The sequence below is a fragment of the Salmo salar genome, chromosome ssa09 (assembly GCF_905237065.1).
Source record: "Salmo salar chromosome ssa09, Ssal_v3.1, whole genome shotgun sequence".
Lineage (NCBI taxonomy): Eukaryota > Metazoa > Chordata > Actinopteri > Salmoniformes > Salmonidae > Salmo > Salmo salar.
Window position 1 is genome coordinate 123,244,355 of NC_059450.1, and position 20,612 is coordinate 123,264,966.

General features: G+C 44.9%; 1 protein-coding gene across 1 annotated transcript in view; it reads left to right on the forward strand.

The window, feature by feature from the left end:
- LOC100380637 (delta and Notch-like epidermal growth factor-related receptor) overlaps window positions 1–20,612 on the forward strand; it is a 72,265-nt gene that overhangs the window by 38,226 nt on the left and 13,427 nt on the right. Inside the window, exons 2-7 of the mRNA XM_014213856.2 lie at window positions 1,770–2,105; window positions 2,448–2,545; window positions 10,167–10,330; window positions 12,859–13,007; window positions 13,772–13,925; window positions 14,899–15,012. Coding sequence (XP_014069331.1) covers window positions 1,770–2,105; window positions 2,448–2,545; window positions 10,167–10,330; window positions 12,859–13,007; window positions 13,772–13,925; window positions 14,899–15,012 — 1,015 coding nt within the window. The remainder of the gene's footprint in view (window positions 1–1,769; window positions 2,106–2,447; window positions 2,546–10,166; window positions 10,331–12,858; window positions 13,008–13,771; window positions 13,926–14,898; window positions 15,013–20,612) is intronic.

A 20,612-nucleotide genomic window follows, 5' to 3' on the forward strand; every position in this document is an offset into this window, starting at 1 on the left:
GCTGAGCATTAATGTATATTTTGTTGTGGCCTTTACATACAACAACAAAGCTAGAATGTGACAAGTGGACATATTGGCAACAGGCTTTAGCAAGTAGAGATAGTGAAAAGCAAAGAAGACAAGAAAGAGGGAAAAGAACATGAAAGAAGAGAGATGAGACATGCGGATGACCCAACAATATACACTTCAGCTACTACAGCCACTGAAATGACTGCAACACTTAGCAAAAAGTTGCAGTTAGTTTTAGAGTGGGTGGCAAGGAATAAGTTAGCCCTAAATATTTATAAAACTAAAAGCATTGTATTTGGGACAAACACTCACTAAACCCTAAACCTCAACTAAATCTTGTAATAAATAATGTGGAAATTGAGCAAGTTGAGATGACTAAACTGCTTGGAATTACCCTGGATTGTAAACTGTCATGGTCAAAACATGTTGATACATTAGTAGCTAAGATGAGGAGAAGTCTGTCCATAATAAAGCGATGCTCTGCCTTTTTAACAGCACTATCAACAAGGCAGGTTCCACAGGCCCTAGTTTAGTCGCACCTTGACTACTGTTCAGTCGTGTGGTCAGGTGCCACCATAAAGGACTTAGGAAACTTGCAATTGGCTCAGAACAGGGCAGCACAGCTGGCCCTTGGATGTACACAGAGAGCTAATATTTATAATTTGCATGTCAATCTCTCCTGGCTCAAAGTGGAGGAGAGATTGACTTCATCACTGCTTGTATTTATGAGAGGTATTGACATGTTGAATGCACCGAGCTGTCTGTTTGAACTACTGGCACACAGCTCGGACACCCATGCATACCCCACAATACATGCCACAAGAGGTCTCTTCACAGTCCCCAAGTCCAGAACAGACTATGGGAGGCACACAGTACTACATAGAGCCATGATTATGTGGAACTCTATTCCATATCAAGTAACTGATGCAAGCAGTAAAATTTGATTTAAGAAACAGATTAAAAAACACCTTATGGAACAGCGGGGACTGTGAAGCAACACAAACATAGGCACAGACACATTCATACACACACACACACATGATAACATATGCACTATACACACACATACGCATGGATTTAGTACTGTAGATATGTGGTAGTGGTGGAGTAGGGGTCTGAGGGCACACAGTGTGTTGTGAAATCTGTGAATGTATTGTAATGTTTTAAAAATTGTATAAACTGCCTTAATTTTACTGGACCCCAGGAAGAGTAGCTGCTACCTTGGCAGCAGCTAATGGGGATCTATAATAAATACAAATACAAATAGAAGAAAGTGAGATTTGAGAGTTTAGGCAGGTAGTTCAGCACCTTGTGAACTATCCAAAGTTTAGACTGAGCCCCCTTACATTATATAAATATAGAACTGCCGTATAACATTGCACTTTCTGCTACTGTTGGTTTTGCAGCCTAAGCAGGAAAAGTTGTGATAAAGATCCAGGTGTTAATAATGGACAAAGGGAGAATCCTCTGAGCCAATGGTGATGGCCGTTACAGAATAGTGAGGATACAGGCTGCGTCTCGAATGACACCCTATTCCCTATGTAGTGGACTACTTTTTACCAGAAGTAGTGTTTGTAAAGGGTGTAGTTAGTGGACAGTAAAGAGCTCTGGTCAAAAGGAGTGCACTATGGAGGAAGAGTTGTCATTTCAGATGCATCTATAATATACAGTGGTTTATATACAATGAATATTGAGTCTGAAATTGTCATTTTATTTCCCATGTCATCTAGTCATTTTCCCTCTCCTCTTTGTGTTGTCAGTTTTTCACAGACCCCTGTGCCAGCAGCCCCTGTTTCCATGGCAACTGTAGCCGCAGTGGTGAGGGCGAGGCTTACACCTGCGAGTGCAGCAAGGGGTACAAGGGGGAGAAGTGTGAGCAAGCCACCTTGGACCCTTTGGACCCGCTGCCTGTCTCCAATTGGGACCCTGCCACACCCCCTGCCCCCGAACAGGCCACACCCGCCATGCCCACAACCTCCCCTCAGCCCTCCCAGCCAACCATGGTGTCCACTACAACACAGGCCCCTCCCACGCTGCAGCCGTGGCAGCCTAAGGCTGGACAGAGACTCTTGGTGGTGCAGTGGGAGAAAGAACAGGTCAGAGATGAATGCTACCTGTACTCTATTTGTCACAACAGACCAGCTGATCAGCTAGCTAGGCTCAGAGTTCACAGAACTTCTTTATTTGTCTTATAAAAGAATGACATTTACCCTCTTGCTGCCTCATGTGTGTATTCTTGTGTGTGTGTATGTTGTGTGTGTGTGTGTGTGTGTGTGTGTGTGTGTGTGTGTGTGTGTGTGTGTGTGTGTGTGTGTGTGTGTGTGTGTCTCTGTGTGTTCATGCATGTGTGCGCATGTGTGAACGTTTCTGTGACTGTGTATGCGTGTCTCTGTGTGTCCATGCATGTGTATGTATGTGTGTGTGAGTTCCTGTTGCAGGTGACAGAGGGACTGCATTGTGTGAGTCCTGAGCTGTGTGAGCTGACCTCTGGAACTCTGACTCTCTCTCTAGAGGTGCCTGAGGAGACTGCCATCAAGTAAGAGTACTGGTACTTTCCTGTGTGTGTGTGCGTGTGTGTGTCTCTGTGTGTGTATATATATGTTTGTGTGTGTGTGTGTGTGTGTTTGCATAGTGCTCTCCCTCTCTCCCCTGTGTGCACCAAATCTTCCTTTCCCTCTATCCCTCTCTCCCCTGTTTATCCGAACATCTTCCTCTCTCCCTCTCTCTCCTGTTTATCCTAACCTCTCTCTCTCTCCCCTGTTTATCCTAACCTCTCCCTCTCTCCCCTGTTTATCCTAACCTCTCTCTCTCTCTCCTGTTTATCCTAACCTCTCCCTCTCTCCCCTGTTTATCCTAACCTCTCCCTCTCTCCCCTGTTTATCCTAACCTCTCCCTCTCTCTCCTGTTTATCCTAACCTCTCCCTCTCTCCCTCTCTCCCCTGTTTATCCTAACCTCTCCCTCTCTCCCTCTCTCCCCTGTTTATCCTAACCTCTCCCTCTCTCCCTCTCTCCCCTGTTTATCCTAACCTCTCCCTCTCTCCCCTGTTTATCCTAACCTCTCCCTCTCTCTCCTGTTTATCCTAACCTCTCCCTCTCTCCCTCTCTCTCCTGTTTATCCTAACCTCTCTCTCTCTCCCCTGTTTATCCTAACCTCTCCCTCTCTCCCCTGTTTATCCTAACCTCTCCCTCTCTCCCCTGTTTATCCTAACCTCTCTCTCTCTCTCCTGTTTATCCTAACCTCTCCCTCTCTCCCCTGTTTATCCTAACCTCTCTCTCTCTCCCTTGTTTATCCTAACCTCTCCCTCTCTCCCCTGTTTATCCTAACCTCTCCCTCTCTCCCCTGTTTATCCTAACCTCTTCCTCTCTCCCTCTCTCCCCTGTTTATCCTAACCTCTCTCTCTCTCCCATGTTTATCCTAACCTCTCTCTCTCTCCCTTGTTTATCCTAACCTCTCTCTCTCTCCCCTGTTTATCCTAACCTCTCTCTCTCCCCCTGTTTATCATAACCTCTCCCTCTCTCCCCTGTTTATCCTAACCTCTCTCTCTCTCCCCTGTTTATCCTAACCTCTCCCTCTCTCTCCTGTTTATCCTAACCTCTCTCTCTCCCCTGTTTATCCTAACCTCTCTCTCTCCCCCTGTTTATCCTAACCTCTCCCTCTCTCTCCTGTTTATCCTAACCTCTCCCTCTCTCCCCTGTTTATCCTAACCTCTCCCTCTCTCCCCTGTTTATCCTAACCTCTCCCTCTCTCTCCTGTTTATCCTAACCTCTCCCTCTCTCCCCTGTTTATCCTAACCTCTGTCTCTCCCCCTGTTTATCCTAACCTCTCCCTCTCTCCCCTGTTTATCCTAACCTCTCCCTCTCTCCCCTGTTTATCCTAACCTCTTCCTCTCTCCCCTGTTTATCCTAACCTCTCTCTCTCTCCCCTGTTTATCCTAACCTCTCTCTCTCCCCCTGTTTATCCTAACCTCTCCCTCTCTCTCCTGTTTATCCTAACCTCTCCCTCTCTCCCCTGTTTATCCTAACCTCTCTCTCTCTCCCCCTGTTTATCCTAACCTCTCCCTCTCTCTCTCTCTCCCCTGTTTATCCTAACCTCTCTCTCTCTCCCATGTTTATCCTAACCTCTCCCTCTCTCCCTCTCTCTCCTGTTTATCCTAACCTCTCCCTCTCTCTCCTGTTTATCCTAACCTCTCCCTCTCTCCCCTGTTTATCCTAACCTCTCCCTCTCTCCCCTGTTTATCCTAACCTCTCCCTCTCTCCCCTTGTTTATCCTAACCTCTCTCTCTCTCCCCTGTTTATCCTAACCTCTCTCTCTCTCCCCTGTTTATCCTAACCTCTCTCTCTCCCCCTGTTTATCATAACCTCTCCCTCTCTCCCCTGTTTATCCTAACCTCTCCCTCTCTCTCCTGTTTATCCTAACCTCTCCCTCTCTCCCCTGTTTATCCTAACCTCTCCCTCTCTCTCCTGTTTATCCTAACCTCTCCCTCTCTCCCCCGCTTATCCTAACCTCTCCCTCTCTCTCTCTCTCCCCTGTTTATCCTAACCTCTCTCTCTCTCCCATGTTTATCCTAACCTCTCCCTCTCTCCCCTGTTTATCCTAACCTCTCCCTCTCTCCCCCGTTTATCCTAACCTCTCCCTCTCTCCCCTGTTTATCCTAACCTCTCCCTCTCTCCCCCGTTTATCCTAACCTCTCCCTCTCTCCCCTGTTTATTCTAACCTCTCCCTCTCTCCCCTGTTTATCCTAACCTCTCCCTCTCTCCCCTGTTTATCCTAACCTCTCCCTCTCTCCCTCTCTCCCTCTCTCCCCTGTTTATCCTAATCTCTCCCTCTCTCCCATGTTTATCCTAACCTCTCCCTCTCTCTCCTGTTTATCCTAACCTCTCCCTCTCTCCCCTGTTTATCCTAACCTCTCCCTCTCTCCCCTGTTTATCCTAACCTCTCCCTCTCTCTCCTGTTTATCCTAACCTCTCCCTCTCTCCCCTGTTTATCCTAACCTCTCCCTCTCTCCCCTGTTTATCCTAACCTCTCCCTCTCTCCCCTTGTTTATCCTAACCTCTCTCTCTCTCCCCTGTTTATCCTAACCTCTCCCTCTCTCCCTCTCTCCCCTGTTTATCCTAACCTCTCCCTCTCTCCCTCTCTCCCCTGTTTATCCTAACCTCTCCCTCTCTCCCTCTCTCCCCTGTTTATCCTAACCTCTCTCTCTCTCCCCTGTTTATCCTAACCTCTCCCTCTCTCCCCTGTTTATCCTAACCTCTCCCTCTCTCTCTCTCTCTCTCCCCTGTTTATCCTAACCTCTTCCTCTCTCTCCTGTTTATCCTAACCTCTCTCTCTCTCCCTCTCTCCCCTGTTTATCCTAACCTCTCCCTCTCTCTCTCTCCCCTGTTTATCCTAACCTCTTCCTCTCTCTCCTGTTTATCCTAACCTCTCTCTCTCTCCCTTGTTTATCCTAACCTCTCCCTCTCTCTCCTGTTTATCCTAACCTCTCTCTCTCTCCCTCTCTCCCCTGTTTATCCTAACCTCTCTCTCTCTCCCCTGTTTATCCTAACCTCTCCCTCTCTCCCCTGTTTATCCTAACCTCTCCCTCTCTCTCCTGTTTATCCTAACCTCTCCCTCTCTCCCCTGTTTATCCTAACCTCTCCCTCTCTCCCCTGTTTATCCTAACCTCTCCCTCTCTCCCCTGTTTATCCTAACCTCTCCCTCTCTCCCCTGTTTATCCTAACCTCTTCCTCTCTCTCCTGTTTATCCTAACCTCTCTCTCTCTCCCTCTCTCCCCTGTTTATCCTAACCTCTCCCTGTCTCCCAAGTGAACTGTAGTTCTGCATAAAACCACACTGGAGACTGCACTACATCTGTCTTCCCTTGAGATCATTGTCTTATGATTATCGTCCTGTGTCATTTACATGGAACTTGCAGTCTTTCATTATTTAGTCAGCAACCCGATGGTAGCAAATTACCTCCATTGTGTTGCCCAAGTATTGTGCCTGACTGCAATGTGTTCTGATTTAAGCAAGCATCCTAAATGTCCTTTATTGGTCATGCATAGTGGTAGATGTCCCTTTACAGTGTGTCATTATGAATGACGGGAGAGTGGAGACATAAGAGGTCTTTATCAGCAAAACAGTGTCCGCTCTTGGCTGCAGGCAAATATAGTTTTTGTGTTGTGTTGGTGTGCTGTCTAATTACTGGGGCGGCAGGGTAGCCTAGTGGTTGGGCTAGTAACCGAAAGGTTGCAAGTTCAAATCCCCGAGCTGACAAGGTACAAATCTGTCGTTCTGCCCCTGAACAAGGCAGTTAACCCACCGTTCCTAGGCTGTCATTGAAAATTAGAATTTGTTCTTAACTGACTTACCTAGTTTAAATAAAGGTAAAAAAAAACTACCAAAAAACTGATGGCGCCTGCGCTTGTGCAAGCTCACATGCAGACACACACACAGACACAAACTGAAAGTGACATCAATTTAGGAATGCTAATGAGAAAGAGGCTGAATGGAAGATGGCTACAGAGAGTGAGAGAGAGAGAGAGGGAGAGAGATTGCTTGTTTACTTACTTCAAATTGTAGTCATCACATACACAATTATATAAGGTGCAGTGAAATGCTTGCGTGCTAGCTCCCTCAACAATGCAGCACAATAATCACTGTCAATAGTAAAAAAAGTCTAATAAAAAAGAACAAGTTGTCAGGTCTGTGCAGGGAGTCAGCCAGGGTTAGCTGTTCAGCAGTCTGATGGCCTGGTGGTAGAAGCTGTCTCGGAGCCTGTTGGTTCGAGAACCGATGCTTCGATACTGCTTGCCAGATTGTAACAGAGTGAACAGTCCATGGCTCGGGTAACTGAGTCCTTGGTGATCTTCCAGGCCTTCCTCCGGTACTGCCTGGTGTAAATGTCCTGGAGGGCGGAGAGCTCGCCCCCCAGTGATGTATTGGGCCGTCCGCACCACCCTCTATAGAGCCTTGCGGTTGAAGGCGGTGCAGTTGCAATACCAGGTGGTGATACAGCCGGTCAAGATGCTCTCGATGGTGCAGCTATAGAACTTCTTGAGGATCTGAGGGCCCATGCGAAATTTCTTCAACCACCTGAGGTTGAAGAGGCACTGTTGCGCCTTCTCCAGCACGGTGTCGGTGTAATTGGTCCATTTCAGGTCCTCTGTGATGTGCGCTCCGAAATTGGTGAAATTGGTGACCCTCTCGGCTGCACCCCCATCAATTTTATTGGAAACAAATGATTTTTCAAGTTTGTTTTTCATCAATGAGGACCCCCAAGAATTTTGTGGATTGAACGCGGGATAATCGATTTCCTAATGGAAAATGTAGAATAACGAGCATGTAAAAGCTTTTTAATAATTAAAGTTGGGCTGTCAAATGATTTAACTTATGAATCGAGTTCATGGCATTAGTTAATCGCGATTTGCTCATATGTGGCTCTAAATGAATATTTCTCCATTTAAAAAGCAGTGCAGAGTTACAGGCATATTATGCTTTGATTGTAAGGGACGGAAACACAAAAGGATCTACATCAGAATGTTTAAATAGCATTTTCACCATATACAACACAAATGTCACTGTAACATACAGCTATTAATGCTTCCAATGTTTAAGTAGGCCTACTCCCTCTTATCAATGTTCTGGAAGTTTAGCACTTGCTCACAGCACACACACACGCTATTTTAAAATGGCCCGCGACATGCACACGAATCCGCTGCAGAAAGAAAAAATATAACTCTGGTAAATTGGGCATACCTTTTACATGATTTTGGCTAGAGGCACACGGTCTTCAGCAGTGTTAATGCACAAGCATTGACTGTAGCTGTGTTCCATGTTGTGTTCTGTGCTTAAAAGGGTCTGTTACTAAAACATGTGTTCTTGAAAGTTTCCATGCGGTGAAGAAATGGAGACATGATTTATGGTGTAAAAACATGTACAACGATACACATGTTTTGCATAACTTTGACAGCCCTAGTTTAAAGACACCTTATTTGCTTTAAACCAGTCGTCTAAATTTGTTTAATTACGAATTCATTTTAACGATCAATTTCTGACCATCTTTATCAGACAGAAAGATGTTGGTGTCATCAGCAAACAATATAAAATGTACAATCAATCAAAATTTCAATTAACATAAATTAAAAAAGCTATGGCCCAAGGATCAAACTTTGAGGAACTCCACAGGGCATGTTCTTGAACTCCGATACTGTGCTGTTCCACAAAACAAACTGTTTCCTATAAACCAAGTAGCTGTTAAACCAGTCGAGGTCTCTATTTCGAAGCCCATAAGTTTGTAATTTATGCAACAACAAACAAATTGTCAGCGGTATCGAAGGCTTTTGAAAGGTCAATGCTTTCTTATTTACTTATGTGTGTGTGTTTTATTTATCTGTGAGTGACTCAGCCAGTGGGAAGAGTCTGGAAGTGTAGCTGGTCTTGTGTTGAATTAGAGTGCATCTGCTTTGCTGACACTGTCTGTCTGTGCAGAAAGACTCTCTCTTCCAGTAATTGGCCCAAAGTCAGATGAGTAATGGCCCTTGACCACAGCAGTCATAACTCTACTCCCTGGCCTTCAGGGCTGTACGTACAGTCACCACAGTGAGCAGTATAGTACCTCCACTGAGACAGACAGGACCAGGCATTACTTATGTCCACCATCCCATCCTACTAGCACGGGGTTTTGTGTGTTTTATAAAAACGTATACAGTTCCTTCAGAAGGTATTCATACCCCTTGACTTATTTCCCATTTTGTTGTGTTCTCACGCATCTACACACAATATCCCATAAGGACAAAGTGAAAGCAGATTTATTGAAATTGAAATACAGAAATATCTACTTTACATAAGTGTTCACACCCCTGAGTCGATACTTTGCCGGCGATAACAGCTTTGAGTAATTTTTGGGTATGTTTGTATCAGCTTTGCACATCTGGATTTGTGGATTTTCTCCCATTCTTCCTTGCAGATTTTCTCAAGCTCTGTTAAGTTAGATGGGGAGTGGCAGTGAACAGCAATTTTCACAGATTTCTAGGCTTTGACTCAAGGACTTTCACATTCTTGATCTAAAGCCATTCCAGCATTGCTTGGGCTGTATGCTTGGGGTCAAATCTTCACCCCCAATCCAAGGTTGTTTGCTCTCTGAAGCAGGTTTTCATCAAGGATTTGCTTGTATTTGGCTCCATTAATTGTTCTCTCTACCCTTACCAGTCTCCCAGCCCCTGCTGCTGAAAAGCAACCCCATAGCATGATGCTGCCACCACCATGTTTCACTGTAGGAATGGTGTTAGATGGGTGCTGAGCTGTGCCTGTTTTTTCCCAGACATACCGCTTTGCATTCAGGCCAAAGAGTTCCATTTTTGTCTCATCAGACCACAGAATCTTTTGCCTTATGATCTCAGAGTTCTTCACGTGTGTTTTTGCAAACTCCAGGTGTGTTATGTGGCTTCATTCTGGCCACTTTCCCATAAAGCCCAGATTGTTGAAGTGCTGTAGAGACTGTTGTCCTTCTAGCAGGTTCTCCCATCTCAGCCAAGGAACTCTGTAGATCTGTTAGAGTGGTCATTGGGTCTTTCTTGCATGGTTGCTTAGTTTGGTCGGACAACCAGCTCTAGGCAGAGTCTGGGTAGTTTCACATTCTTTCAATTTCCCAATGATGGAGACCACTGTGCTCTTGGAAACTTTCAACACTCTTGAAATTGTTTCCCAGATATATTCCTCATCACAATTCTATCTCTGAGCTCTACGGACAGTTTCTTGGACTTCATGGTATAGTTTCTGCTCTGACATGCACTGTCAACTGTGGACCCTTCTATAGACGTGTATGTTCCATTCTATATCATGGCCAAACAATTTTATTGGCCACGGGTGGACTCCATCTCAAGGATGATCAAAGAAATTGGATGCACCTGAGTTCAATTTGGAGTGTCATAGCAAAGGTGTGTGAATACTTATGTTAGTTAGATATTTCTGTATATAATTTTTTTTAATCAATTAGCTAAAATGTAAAAAAAAAAAAAAAAAGGTTTTCTCTTGGTTATGATGGGGTGTGTAGATGGGTGAGAATTCTTTTTTCTGTCTGTAACAGAACAAGATGTGGAATAAATCAAGGGGTATGAATACTTTCTGAAAGCACTGTAGCAGGCTCCTCCCCCCTCCCCTTTCTCTCCCTCTCTCTTCAGGATTGTGGTGAATGTGAGTGGAGCTCCCGTCCTGTGGCGTGTTGGCGAGGATGGCTTCCAGCATTCCTCCTTGGTGGACGGGACCATCATGTGGTTCCAGCAGGTCTCAGATGGACTGGTGGTTCCTGACCACTCCCTCCCCCTGGGACACAACTACTTCCTCAGTAAGTAGGAAGCACTTCCACAACTACAATAATACTGCTACAAAAAACAATATGGATTCGGGAGGTGGGGGTGGGGGGGGTTGGCTAAACATGGTTTCCGGGTGGGGAGGGAGGATGCGGGCGGGTAGATGGGGGGGTATCTTTGTATGCATTTCCTTGATAGTGTTTGTACCTGTACCCCCCCCCAATAAAAAAAAAACATTTACTAAATTATAAGTTGGTCACAAACAAAAAAATAATATGGAGGAAGGAACTTTCTCCTGTTCTCTCCTCCTGTCCATCTTGTGGGAAACCTAGACACATGTAGCAAGCACTTGTATACCTACCACTGGTGCATATGTTTTTGGTAAGAGATTACAATCTCCTAAGAAATGAATCCAGTAGCACATCTGATGGTATAGTGCATAAGACACAATGACTTCATCAGTAAGGCCACTCCTCCATCTCAATTTACTTACTTAATAATCCTACTTGTTCCCATGTGTGTGTTATAGCACTATCACTTCCATTTGTCCAAACCTGTCATTGGTGCATACTGTATTTTGGGTTATAGATGGCTATCTTCAACTCCAAGGGAATGGATCCTTGCATAACACATATAGTGATAAAAGTGCATATTATACATATTTATACTTAGAACATACGTGCAGTTAATTGGTATAAGGTTCCTCAAAGTCAGAGCCATGAATAGGATAGTATGGTATTCCATCATGTTTTCAATATTAACATTCACATTCTCTGCAGTGTTCCGAGTTGTCTGGATCAGTAATTTGCATGAAATGTCAATCAAGAACACAATATCCATAAAATCCATAAACAGTATGATAATGGCTCATTTGTATGGGGCAAGCGCACATGAACACTTGGCTCTGGAATTCAGGTTTGTTATCTTTCTGCATATTTTATCGCTAAGTCTTTCTATTTTCAATGAGGAATGTTACAGTAGCGTATGCCCTGAGGGTTCGGTAGATTCCAGCAGGTGTGGCGTTATAATTGGTGTCCTACCCTTTAGTGAATTTTGTACTTGACCCCTGTGCGTGGCCTCCATAACAACACAGCTTTGTTATGTCTCAGCTTGTCTGTCCACTGACCGTGTGCTGGCTGGAGACACTCCGCCTGAGATCCTGCGGCTCTGTCTGAGGAGATGGTGTTTGTGGGGGGAAACATCAAGAGAGAGGGGGGGAGAAGAGAGAGATATAGAGGGAGGATGAGGGGGAGTGAAGGACGGGAGAGAGGAGAGGAAGGGGAGAGAGAATTAAAGAGAGCGAAAGAGAAAGAGTTGTTTTTCTGTCATCGTGTTTGGTTGTTTACCACTCTGGATAATAAATGAGTCACGTCCTTGAGAGCAAGACTGCTGTGGAGCTGTGTTTATGTCTGCTTGTGTGCATCCCACATAATCTGCCTCACATGCAAAAACATGCACTTCCCACTCGTGCATGGATGTGAAGCATGTACGTACATGAGACAGATGGTGTGAATGAAATACTGATGGTGGCATACAGAGTGGACTGTAAAAATATACATGATTCAACGCACAATTGTAAGGCAACCTACTGCAATAGGAGTAAACTCACAACGAAAAGTTTGGGTGTGAAAATTTTGTTGAGCAAACACAATTCTATTGAATCTTTTTTTATTACAGTGGGCGCGTTTAATGCAACGTTTAACCAGGGAGCTCAATTCAGATTTTTCTTTCTCACTAATTGGTCTTTTGACCAATCAGTTCACCACTGAAAAAGATCTGATGTGAAAAGATCTGATGTGATTGGTCAAAAGACCAATTAGTGAAAAAAATATCAGAATTGGGTTGCCTGTCTAAACGCAGCGTGTGTGTGACTGCATGCGAGTGCTGCATCCAAGAGGAGCAGTGACTGTGCATTTGTGAGCTTGTGTTGTGAGGAACAGACGTCATTGGGCTGACCTAACTAGAAAATGGTGAGGTGTTAGGGGACCAGCTTGTACAGACTCCTGATTGGCTGCAGGGCTTTGCTGTGGCAATGACTTATCCTGGCTGTGCTCACACCTCATTGGCTCAGAGTAGGTTCCTAACAATGGCTGTTAATCTTCACTTTGAGTCTATTTTTAAATGGATGCTTCTGTTTTGATTCATATTTGCTCACATGGCCTTTTCTTCAACATTTCTCTAATAGTTGGTCTCTGAGGAATCCATTTTTCTTTTGCAGTGGCAGCTAGAGGTGTCTTTTCCAGGCAATGATCCATATGCAACCCCTCCTAGAACATTTGTCAAACATAAGGTGTTCTGGTCAATGTTGCGCACAATGATGTTCATTTTCTGTTAGTTTAAACATAATCTTCTTTGCAGGGAACCATCACTTCTCTCTGCACATAGCCTCTGTACCTAAGTCCTTGTCGACCCCCCAACCACCATTTTCTCTCTAGTTAAATAGGCAGTTTGTTCAATATTGCTCACATGTAGTCAGCCTTTTCATATTTATCAAGGTGAATCAGCTAGGACCTTAGAATAACTGTTTTTTTAATTATCTAGTTTTTGCTCTGTCCCGTTGTAGGTGTGTTGCGCATGGGCGCCCCCAGTGGCTCGGAGGTCACCCTGCGTCTCAATCTGACAGTGAAGGCCAGCAGCTGTGTGGAGCCTGGCAGCCGCTTCAGCGACCCACAATGCTCTGGGAAGGGGAAGTGCATCACTCAGCCCTCTGTGGTAAGAGGTCAGGGATCAGATATGTGATGTCAGCTGCCCTTGAGTTGGTGAATCAGTCCCTTGTCTTTGGGCTTGATCCTGTGAAAAATATTTCAAGGCTTAACATGTCCCTTTCAATATTCAGAAAACAGGTTTTCCCCTCAATATACTGGAAGGTAATTGCTGTAATTCAGCAGAATATTGTAAGATTACGACACTATTGTCTTGATGATACACTATGCGGTAACATAGCAACAGGACACTGAGAGGAGAAAAAGATAAGCAAGACAGAATAAAGACCATGCCTTATTGCCAGAAAGGTATTGTGGGATGGAGACAGAGTTCTTAAGTCCTGCATCCCTACTACTCCCTGGGGCTCCCGCTCTCGCCAGGTCCCTAGGGGCGTCACTGTTAGCAGACTGATCACTGCTGCACAGAGGAGTAGAGAGAGGAAATGGAGAGAACAAAAGTGAAGAGTAAAAGAAAAGAAAGGGAGAGGAGAGAAGAGAGGAAGGGAGGGAGAGGAGAGGGGAGAGAGGAGGCGCGTGCTAGACTGAGGGCCTGCTAACTCTTTCCCTCCCCCCTACAGGTGCATTGTTACAGGGTGATTTAGCACACCGCACTATGGGGAGCTGGGTAGAAAAGGGCATCGGTGGGGTGTAGAGGACTAACAACAGAGAATCGCAAAGCCCCATGTAGCCCCAGTAATCAGAACCATCCCAGTGATATATAAAGTGTTTTGAGTCAGTATGTGACAGTGACCCCGTGTCCCCTCTGACCTCTAGAGCACCTTCTTCTGTGAGTGTGAGGATGGTTACTCTGGGATATTCTGTGAGGAGTTTGATGCCTGCCACCTCAGGCCCTGCCAGAACTACGCCATCTGTAGTGACCTGAGGCAGGGGGACAAGGGCCGTAACTTCACTTGTATCTGCCCTCCAGGTAACTACTGTGTGTTTGTGTGTGTGTGTGTGTGTGTGTGTGTGTGTGTGTGTGTGTGTGTGTGTGTGTGTGTGTGTGTGTGTGTGTGTGTGTGTGTGTGTGTGTGTGTGTGTGTGTGTGTGTGTGTGTGTGTGTGTGTGTGTGTGTGTGTGTCTGTCTGTCTGTCTGTCTGTCTGTATATGCGTATGAGCGTGCATCACAGGAGGCTGCTGAGAAGAGAACGGCTCATAATAATGGCCGGAACGGTGCAAATGGAATGGCATCAAACACTTGCAAACCATGTGTTTGATGTATTTGACACCATTCCACCTATTCCGCTCAAGCCATTACAAGCCCGCTCTCCCCAACCTCATGTGGAATGCATGCCTGTGTGTGTGTGAGTGTCTCCAAACGAAATAGGGAATGCAGAGAAGAATGCAACCTTTCAACTTATCAACTAGATATATTTGGCGCCTGGACCAGTGAGTGCAGCTCTGATCTACCTGAGAGGTTAATTACCTTGTTATAGAAGCAGTGGCTGTTGTTGATGGCCAGTCACATCTTATTAGAGAAGGGTGATTACAGGACTGTGGTGGTATGTCTGCCTGCCTGATAGACTGAGGGCAGTGGGTTCTCACAGGCTCATCCAGAGCAATGTGGAGGCCGCACTACGTGATTGATGTTAATTGGCTTGATGGGTAGTAAGGTTGGAGGTAATTGGCTAGATTCAGGACTTGTTGACTTGTTCTTGGAAGAGTGAGGGTTCTGTTTTGAATTGACCTAATGAGTTAATGAAGATAGACAGTCATGGGGAAGTGTGCGACGTAGGGTGACCAGTGTCAAATGTGTGTGTGTGATGCGTCCGTGCATGCTTGTTATAGTGGTAGTTGGATGGTTTGCATGTCAATGCGTTAGAGTTGCGTGTGTATATTTGGCTCCTGTGTGTGTTCAGGTTTAATGCTATGTGACACTGTGTTTCGTCTGTGTGCTCCAGGGTTCCAGGGTGATCTTTGCCAGTTGCAGGTGGACCACTGCCTGTCTCAGCCCTGCAGGAACGGGGCTACCTGCTCCAGCAGCCTGGCTGGACCCAGGTGCTACTGCCCTGAGGGTAGGTACTTTATCATAAGTCTGCCCTGAGGGTAGGTACTTTATCATAAGTCTGCCCTGAGGGTAGGTACTTTATCATAAGTCTGCCCTGAAGGTAGGTACTTTATCATAAGTCTGCCCTGAGGGTAGGTACTTTATCATAAGTCTGCCCTGAGGGTAGGTACTTTATCATAAGTCTGCCCTGAGGGTAGGTACTTTATCATAAGTCTGCCCTGAGGGTAGGTACTTTAACATAAGTCTGCCCTGAGGGTAGGTACTTTATCATAAGTCTGCCCTGAGGGTAGGTACTTTATCATAAGTCTGCCCTGAGGGTAGGTACTTTATCATAAGTCTGCCCTGAGGGTAGGTAGTTTATCATAAGTCTGCCCTGAAAGTAGGTACTTTATCATAAGTCTGCCCTGAGGGTAGGTGCTTTATCATAGGTCTGCCCTGAGGGTAGGTACTTTATCATAAGTCTGCCCTGAGGGTAGGTACTTTATCATAAGTCTGCCCTGAGGGTAGGTACTTTATCATAAGTCTGCCCTGAGGGTAGGTACTTTATCATAAGTCTGCCCTGAGGGTAGGTACTTTATCATAAGTCTGCCCTGAGGGTAGTAGGTACCCCAGTACCAATAGCACAGCAATACTCTGAGTGCAGAACAACTCTTGCCATAACATAACATGTACAGATCCACAGCAATGCACAATAGCGAGGATGTACTGCACAATACCACGTTGTTAATCAGTTTTATTTTCAGATCCTCATTAGCTGGTTGTGTGTGTGTTGGACTGTCCTGGTTCTAGGCGTGTGTCTGGTGTTCTTGTGTGCGTGTGTGGTGTGTATATGCGTCAGTGTGTGTGCATGTGAGTCTGAATGTGTGTGTGAGGCTATCATGGTAGCGCTGCTGTTAGTTTCTGTGTCTGCTCTGTGTTTATCTGTGCCAGCCCGTTGCTTAATTTAAACCTTCCTCCACTAGTCTAATTAGTCCTCCTGGCCCTAACGACCTCCTCTCAGCCCCACATGGGAAATCTACGCTAGCCCGCTAAAACTAAATTCTGCCAAACACAGCACTCCTAAATAAGGGCATGCCAATCCACGCTTTTTATGTACACACACACACACACACACACACACACACACACACACACACACACACACACACACACACACACACACACACACACACACACACACACACACACACACACACACACACACACACACACACACACACACACACTCCCATGGAAAACCATCCTGGAACAATCCTCTTCGAACAGATCAACAGAGGTAGAAATGTACAACCTGATCCAGAAAATATGGTACATTGCAGGTACAATTCCCTGCGGTCACGAGTTCTGATTCACAGTCCTGCTAGCAACGCAACTCGGATTAAATTATTCATCTTACACTGTTGGACTAGCGCCAATGCCGACCAGAATTTTTTATCCATCCACAGCAGTTTTTTTCCTTTGGTTGTTTTCGCAGAGAGATTGTGGTTATGGTGGAACAATGGGGGCGGAAACTGCTTCAGCACTTTTTAATTAGTACGACAAGGAGTTGTGTGTGTGCGTGTTTGTGTGTGTGTGTGTGTGTGAGAGAGAGCGCCTCAAAATCTTTAACAGGCTCGTTAGGTAATCCTGCCGTTTGAAGCCTTTCTACTGGATTTCAAGGCAATTAGCCAATCACATTCTCCAGTGAGCATGTGACTGCAGGTCAACACAATCAGCCAGTGGAGGGTGGTGAGGAAGGAACCTCTCACCTCTACCTCTGTTTATACACAACACACTGGGAGTGGGAGCAGACAGCTCCACACTGCAGACTCCAAGCTGTAGTCTCCAAGCCGCAGACTCCTGTCCACCTGATTCCCATCCAGTCATGAGAGACTGAGCAGGAGAGACATAAAGAATGTGTTAGGGTTCACGGTTGTTGTTGTTTTCTTGTTGTTGTTTTCTTGCAGGTGAATGTGAGGGCAAAAGTACAGTACCAGTCTAAAGTTTGGACACACCTACTCATTCAAGGATTTTCTTAATTTTTGTATATTTTCTACATTGTAGAATAATAGTGAAGACATCAAAACCAAGAAATAACACATATGGATTCATGTAGTAACCAAAAAAGTGTTATAAAATATATTTTTATTTGTTTATTCTTCAAAGTAGCCACCCTTTGACTTGATGACAGCTTTGCACACTCTTGGCATTCTCTCAAACAGCTTCACCTGGAATGTTTTTCCAACAGTCTTGAAGGAGTTCCCACATATGCTGAGCACATGTTGGCTGCTTTTCCTTCACTCTGCGGTCCAACTCATCCCAAACCATCTCAATTGGGTTGAGGTTAGGTGATTGTGGAGGCCAGATCATCTGATGTAGCACTCCATCACTCTCCTTTTGGTCAAATAGCCCTTACAAAGCCTGGAGGTGTGTTGGGTCACTGTCCTGTTGAAAAACAAATGATATTCCCACTAAGTGCAAACCAAGTGTGCCTTGAATTCTAAATAAATCACCAACATTGTCATCAGCAGAGCACCCACACACCATCACACCTCCTCCTCCATGCGTCACGGTGGAAACTACACATGCAGAGATCATCCGTTCACCTACTCTGCGTCTCACAAAGACATGGCAGTTGGAACCAAAAATCTCAAATTTGGACTCATCAGACCGAAGGACAGATTTCCACTGGTCTAATGTCCATTGCTCATGTTTCTTGGCCCAAGCAAGTCTCTTCTTCTTATTGCTGTCCTTTAGTAATGGTTTCTTTGCAGCAATTCGACCATGAAGGCCTGATTCACGCTGTATCCTCTGAACAGTTGATGTTGAGATGTGTCTGTTACTTGAACTCTGCGAAACATTTATTTGGGCTGCAATTTCTGAGGCTGGTAACTCTAATGAACTTATCCTCTGCAGCAGAAGTAACTCTGGGTCTTCCTTTCCTGTGGCAGTCCCTATGAGAGCCAGTTTCATCATAGCACTTAACGGTTTAGCAACTGCACTTGAAGAAACTTTAAAAGTTCTTGATATTTTCCGGATTTACTGACCATAATGTCTTAAAGTAATGATGGACTGTCATTTCTCTTTGCTTATTTGGGTTGTTCTTGCCATAATATGGACTTGGTCTTTTACCTAATAGGGCTATCTTCTGTATACCACCCCTACCTTGTCACAACACAACTGATTGGCTCAAACGCATTAAGAAGGAAAGCAATTTGACAAATTAACATTTAACAAGGCACATCTGTTAATTGAAATGCATTCCAGGTGACTACCTCATGAAGCTGGTTGAGGGAATGCCAAGAGTGTGCAAAGCTGTCATCAAGGCAAAGGGTGGCTACTTTGATGAATCTCAAATATAAAATATATTTTGATATGTTTAGTACTTTTTCTGTTACTACATGATTCCATATGTGTTATTTCATAGTTTTGATATCTTCACTATTATTCTAAAACTTTTGAAACTGGTGCTGTATATCATAGTTCTACAAAGCAGGATTATGGAGTTAGTGTCATGCCTGCTCCCGCTCCCCCTCTCTGGCGCTCGAGGGCGCCAGGATGCCCCTCATTACGTACACCTGTCACCATCATTACGCGCATCAGCGCTTCATTGGACTCACCTGGAATCCATCACTTTATTGATTGCCTCCTCTATATCTGTTTATTCCTCAGTTTGATCCCCATGTCAGCGTTAATGTCATTATGTTTCCCCTGTCCAGACGCTGTCCGTGTTTTGTTTCATATCTGTTATTTATTAAATATTCACTCCCTGTACTTGTTTCTCGTCTCCCAGCGTCTGTCCTCACAGATAGCCAGTTAACCTTTCAATATATTCTGATATAACTTTTTATTTTGTAGAATGATAAGCTTGAAATGGGATGGTCTAATTGATTTAACAAACGAATAGACATATCTAAGTTTACCTTTTTTATTTAATTATAAAATCAGTAGTTATTTGTGGTTGCTTATCAAAGTTAGCTGGCTAATTCATTTATCCTGCTTTGTAGCATACCCCTCAGTGCTAGGTACAGAGAAGTTGTGTTGTATGGCATCTCCTTGTTTAACACACAGCAAAAGCTGTGTGTTGTACTGTTGTTTCTTTACCTTTTTACCTTTCCTTTTGGACTAGACGGTCTCTCTTCTTTATTTGGAGAAGAAGTGACAAGTATATTTACTCTAGCTACTCTCTTTTAACTATCACTGGAGACACATGAAGTGAAGAGCTTTCATAAGAATTTGGTTTCTTTTTTTAAAGCATTCTCCCAATGTGCACAGGCACCCATGCATGCACGCACGCACACACACACACACACACACACACACACACACACACACACACACACACACACACACACACACACACACACACACACACACACACACACACACACACACACACACACACACACACACACACACACACACACACAGAAACCTATTTCTGTCAGCTGTTCCCAGTGTTGTATAACTGCCTACCCACACACACATAAATCAGACCAAGTTTATTTAGCACAGATCTTCTCGGCGGAAGTTATCACGCTGTGTATAAAACAAAGTGATGGATGACAGCAGACGACAACAATAGCAGAGGAAATCACGGCTTATGATCACGAAATGCCACTGCTGAAGGCAAATAGCTGCAGTTTTTCCTATGTCTATGAGCAGGTGAATAGTATTACCACAGCAGTATCATAAACATGACACAAGTCCGGTTATTAGGTGTCATGTCCATTCATGACCACTCATGTCAGATGACATACTGCCTACGAGCCCTGGTCAAAAGTAGTGCACTTAATAGGAAATCAATAAGATCTCCCGGTTTTACCAATTTGACTTCAGATTCAGACTTTAATCCACGTTTCTCCAAATGTCAAATTTAGAAAATAAGGGTTGGGATATGGTTAAAAAGTTACGTTTAGGCATTCATTACGAATCATTAAGTTACGGGTTAAAGTCTGATGTCCTCAGGACATGAACAGACGTCAAATTTCAAAGTCAATCTTGAGCGATTTTCCTGACGGAATATGGGTACAATTTCAGACTCAGCCAGAGCCTCTAGAGGTTGTTCCCAGCAGTCCTCCTAGCTCTGTGTCTGTCCTCTGAGGTCTCTCTCTCTCTCCGCTCTGGGACTGACACTGTCTCCAGTGGGGAACAGGAGGGGTGGGGGTGCTATATTTAGACTCCTGACTCGCTCTACAGTATTGGCAAGTAGAAGCGGTACAGCAGCTCTGCAAAAGCTGTTTTCTTTTCATATCAGAGCTCCCCTGGGTATCTGATTAAGTGTGTAGGCTTGGTAAAGTGCGTGTGGTGGTGGTGGGGGGGTCGGTGCATGTGGGGGTGCATGGGCGTGCGTGCGTGTGTGTCTTTACCATGCCTGCTGACCCCCACCCCCTGTGTCATAGTGAATTATGAGCGTGATCATTTGTTAGCATGAGTTGTCAGCATGATCAGAGAGAGAGAGAGAGAGAGAGAGAGAGAGAGAGAGAGAGAGAGAGAGACAAAGACAAAGACAAAGACAAAGATGGGGAGAGAGAATAACAGAGGGCAGAAAGAAAGAGGAAGAAAGAAAATGAGAGAGCATGGGAGATGGGGTCTGATGCTCAGACACCCAGCCAGTCTCCCTGACAA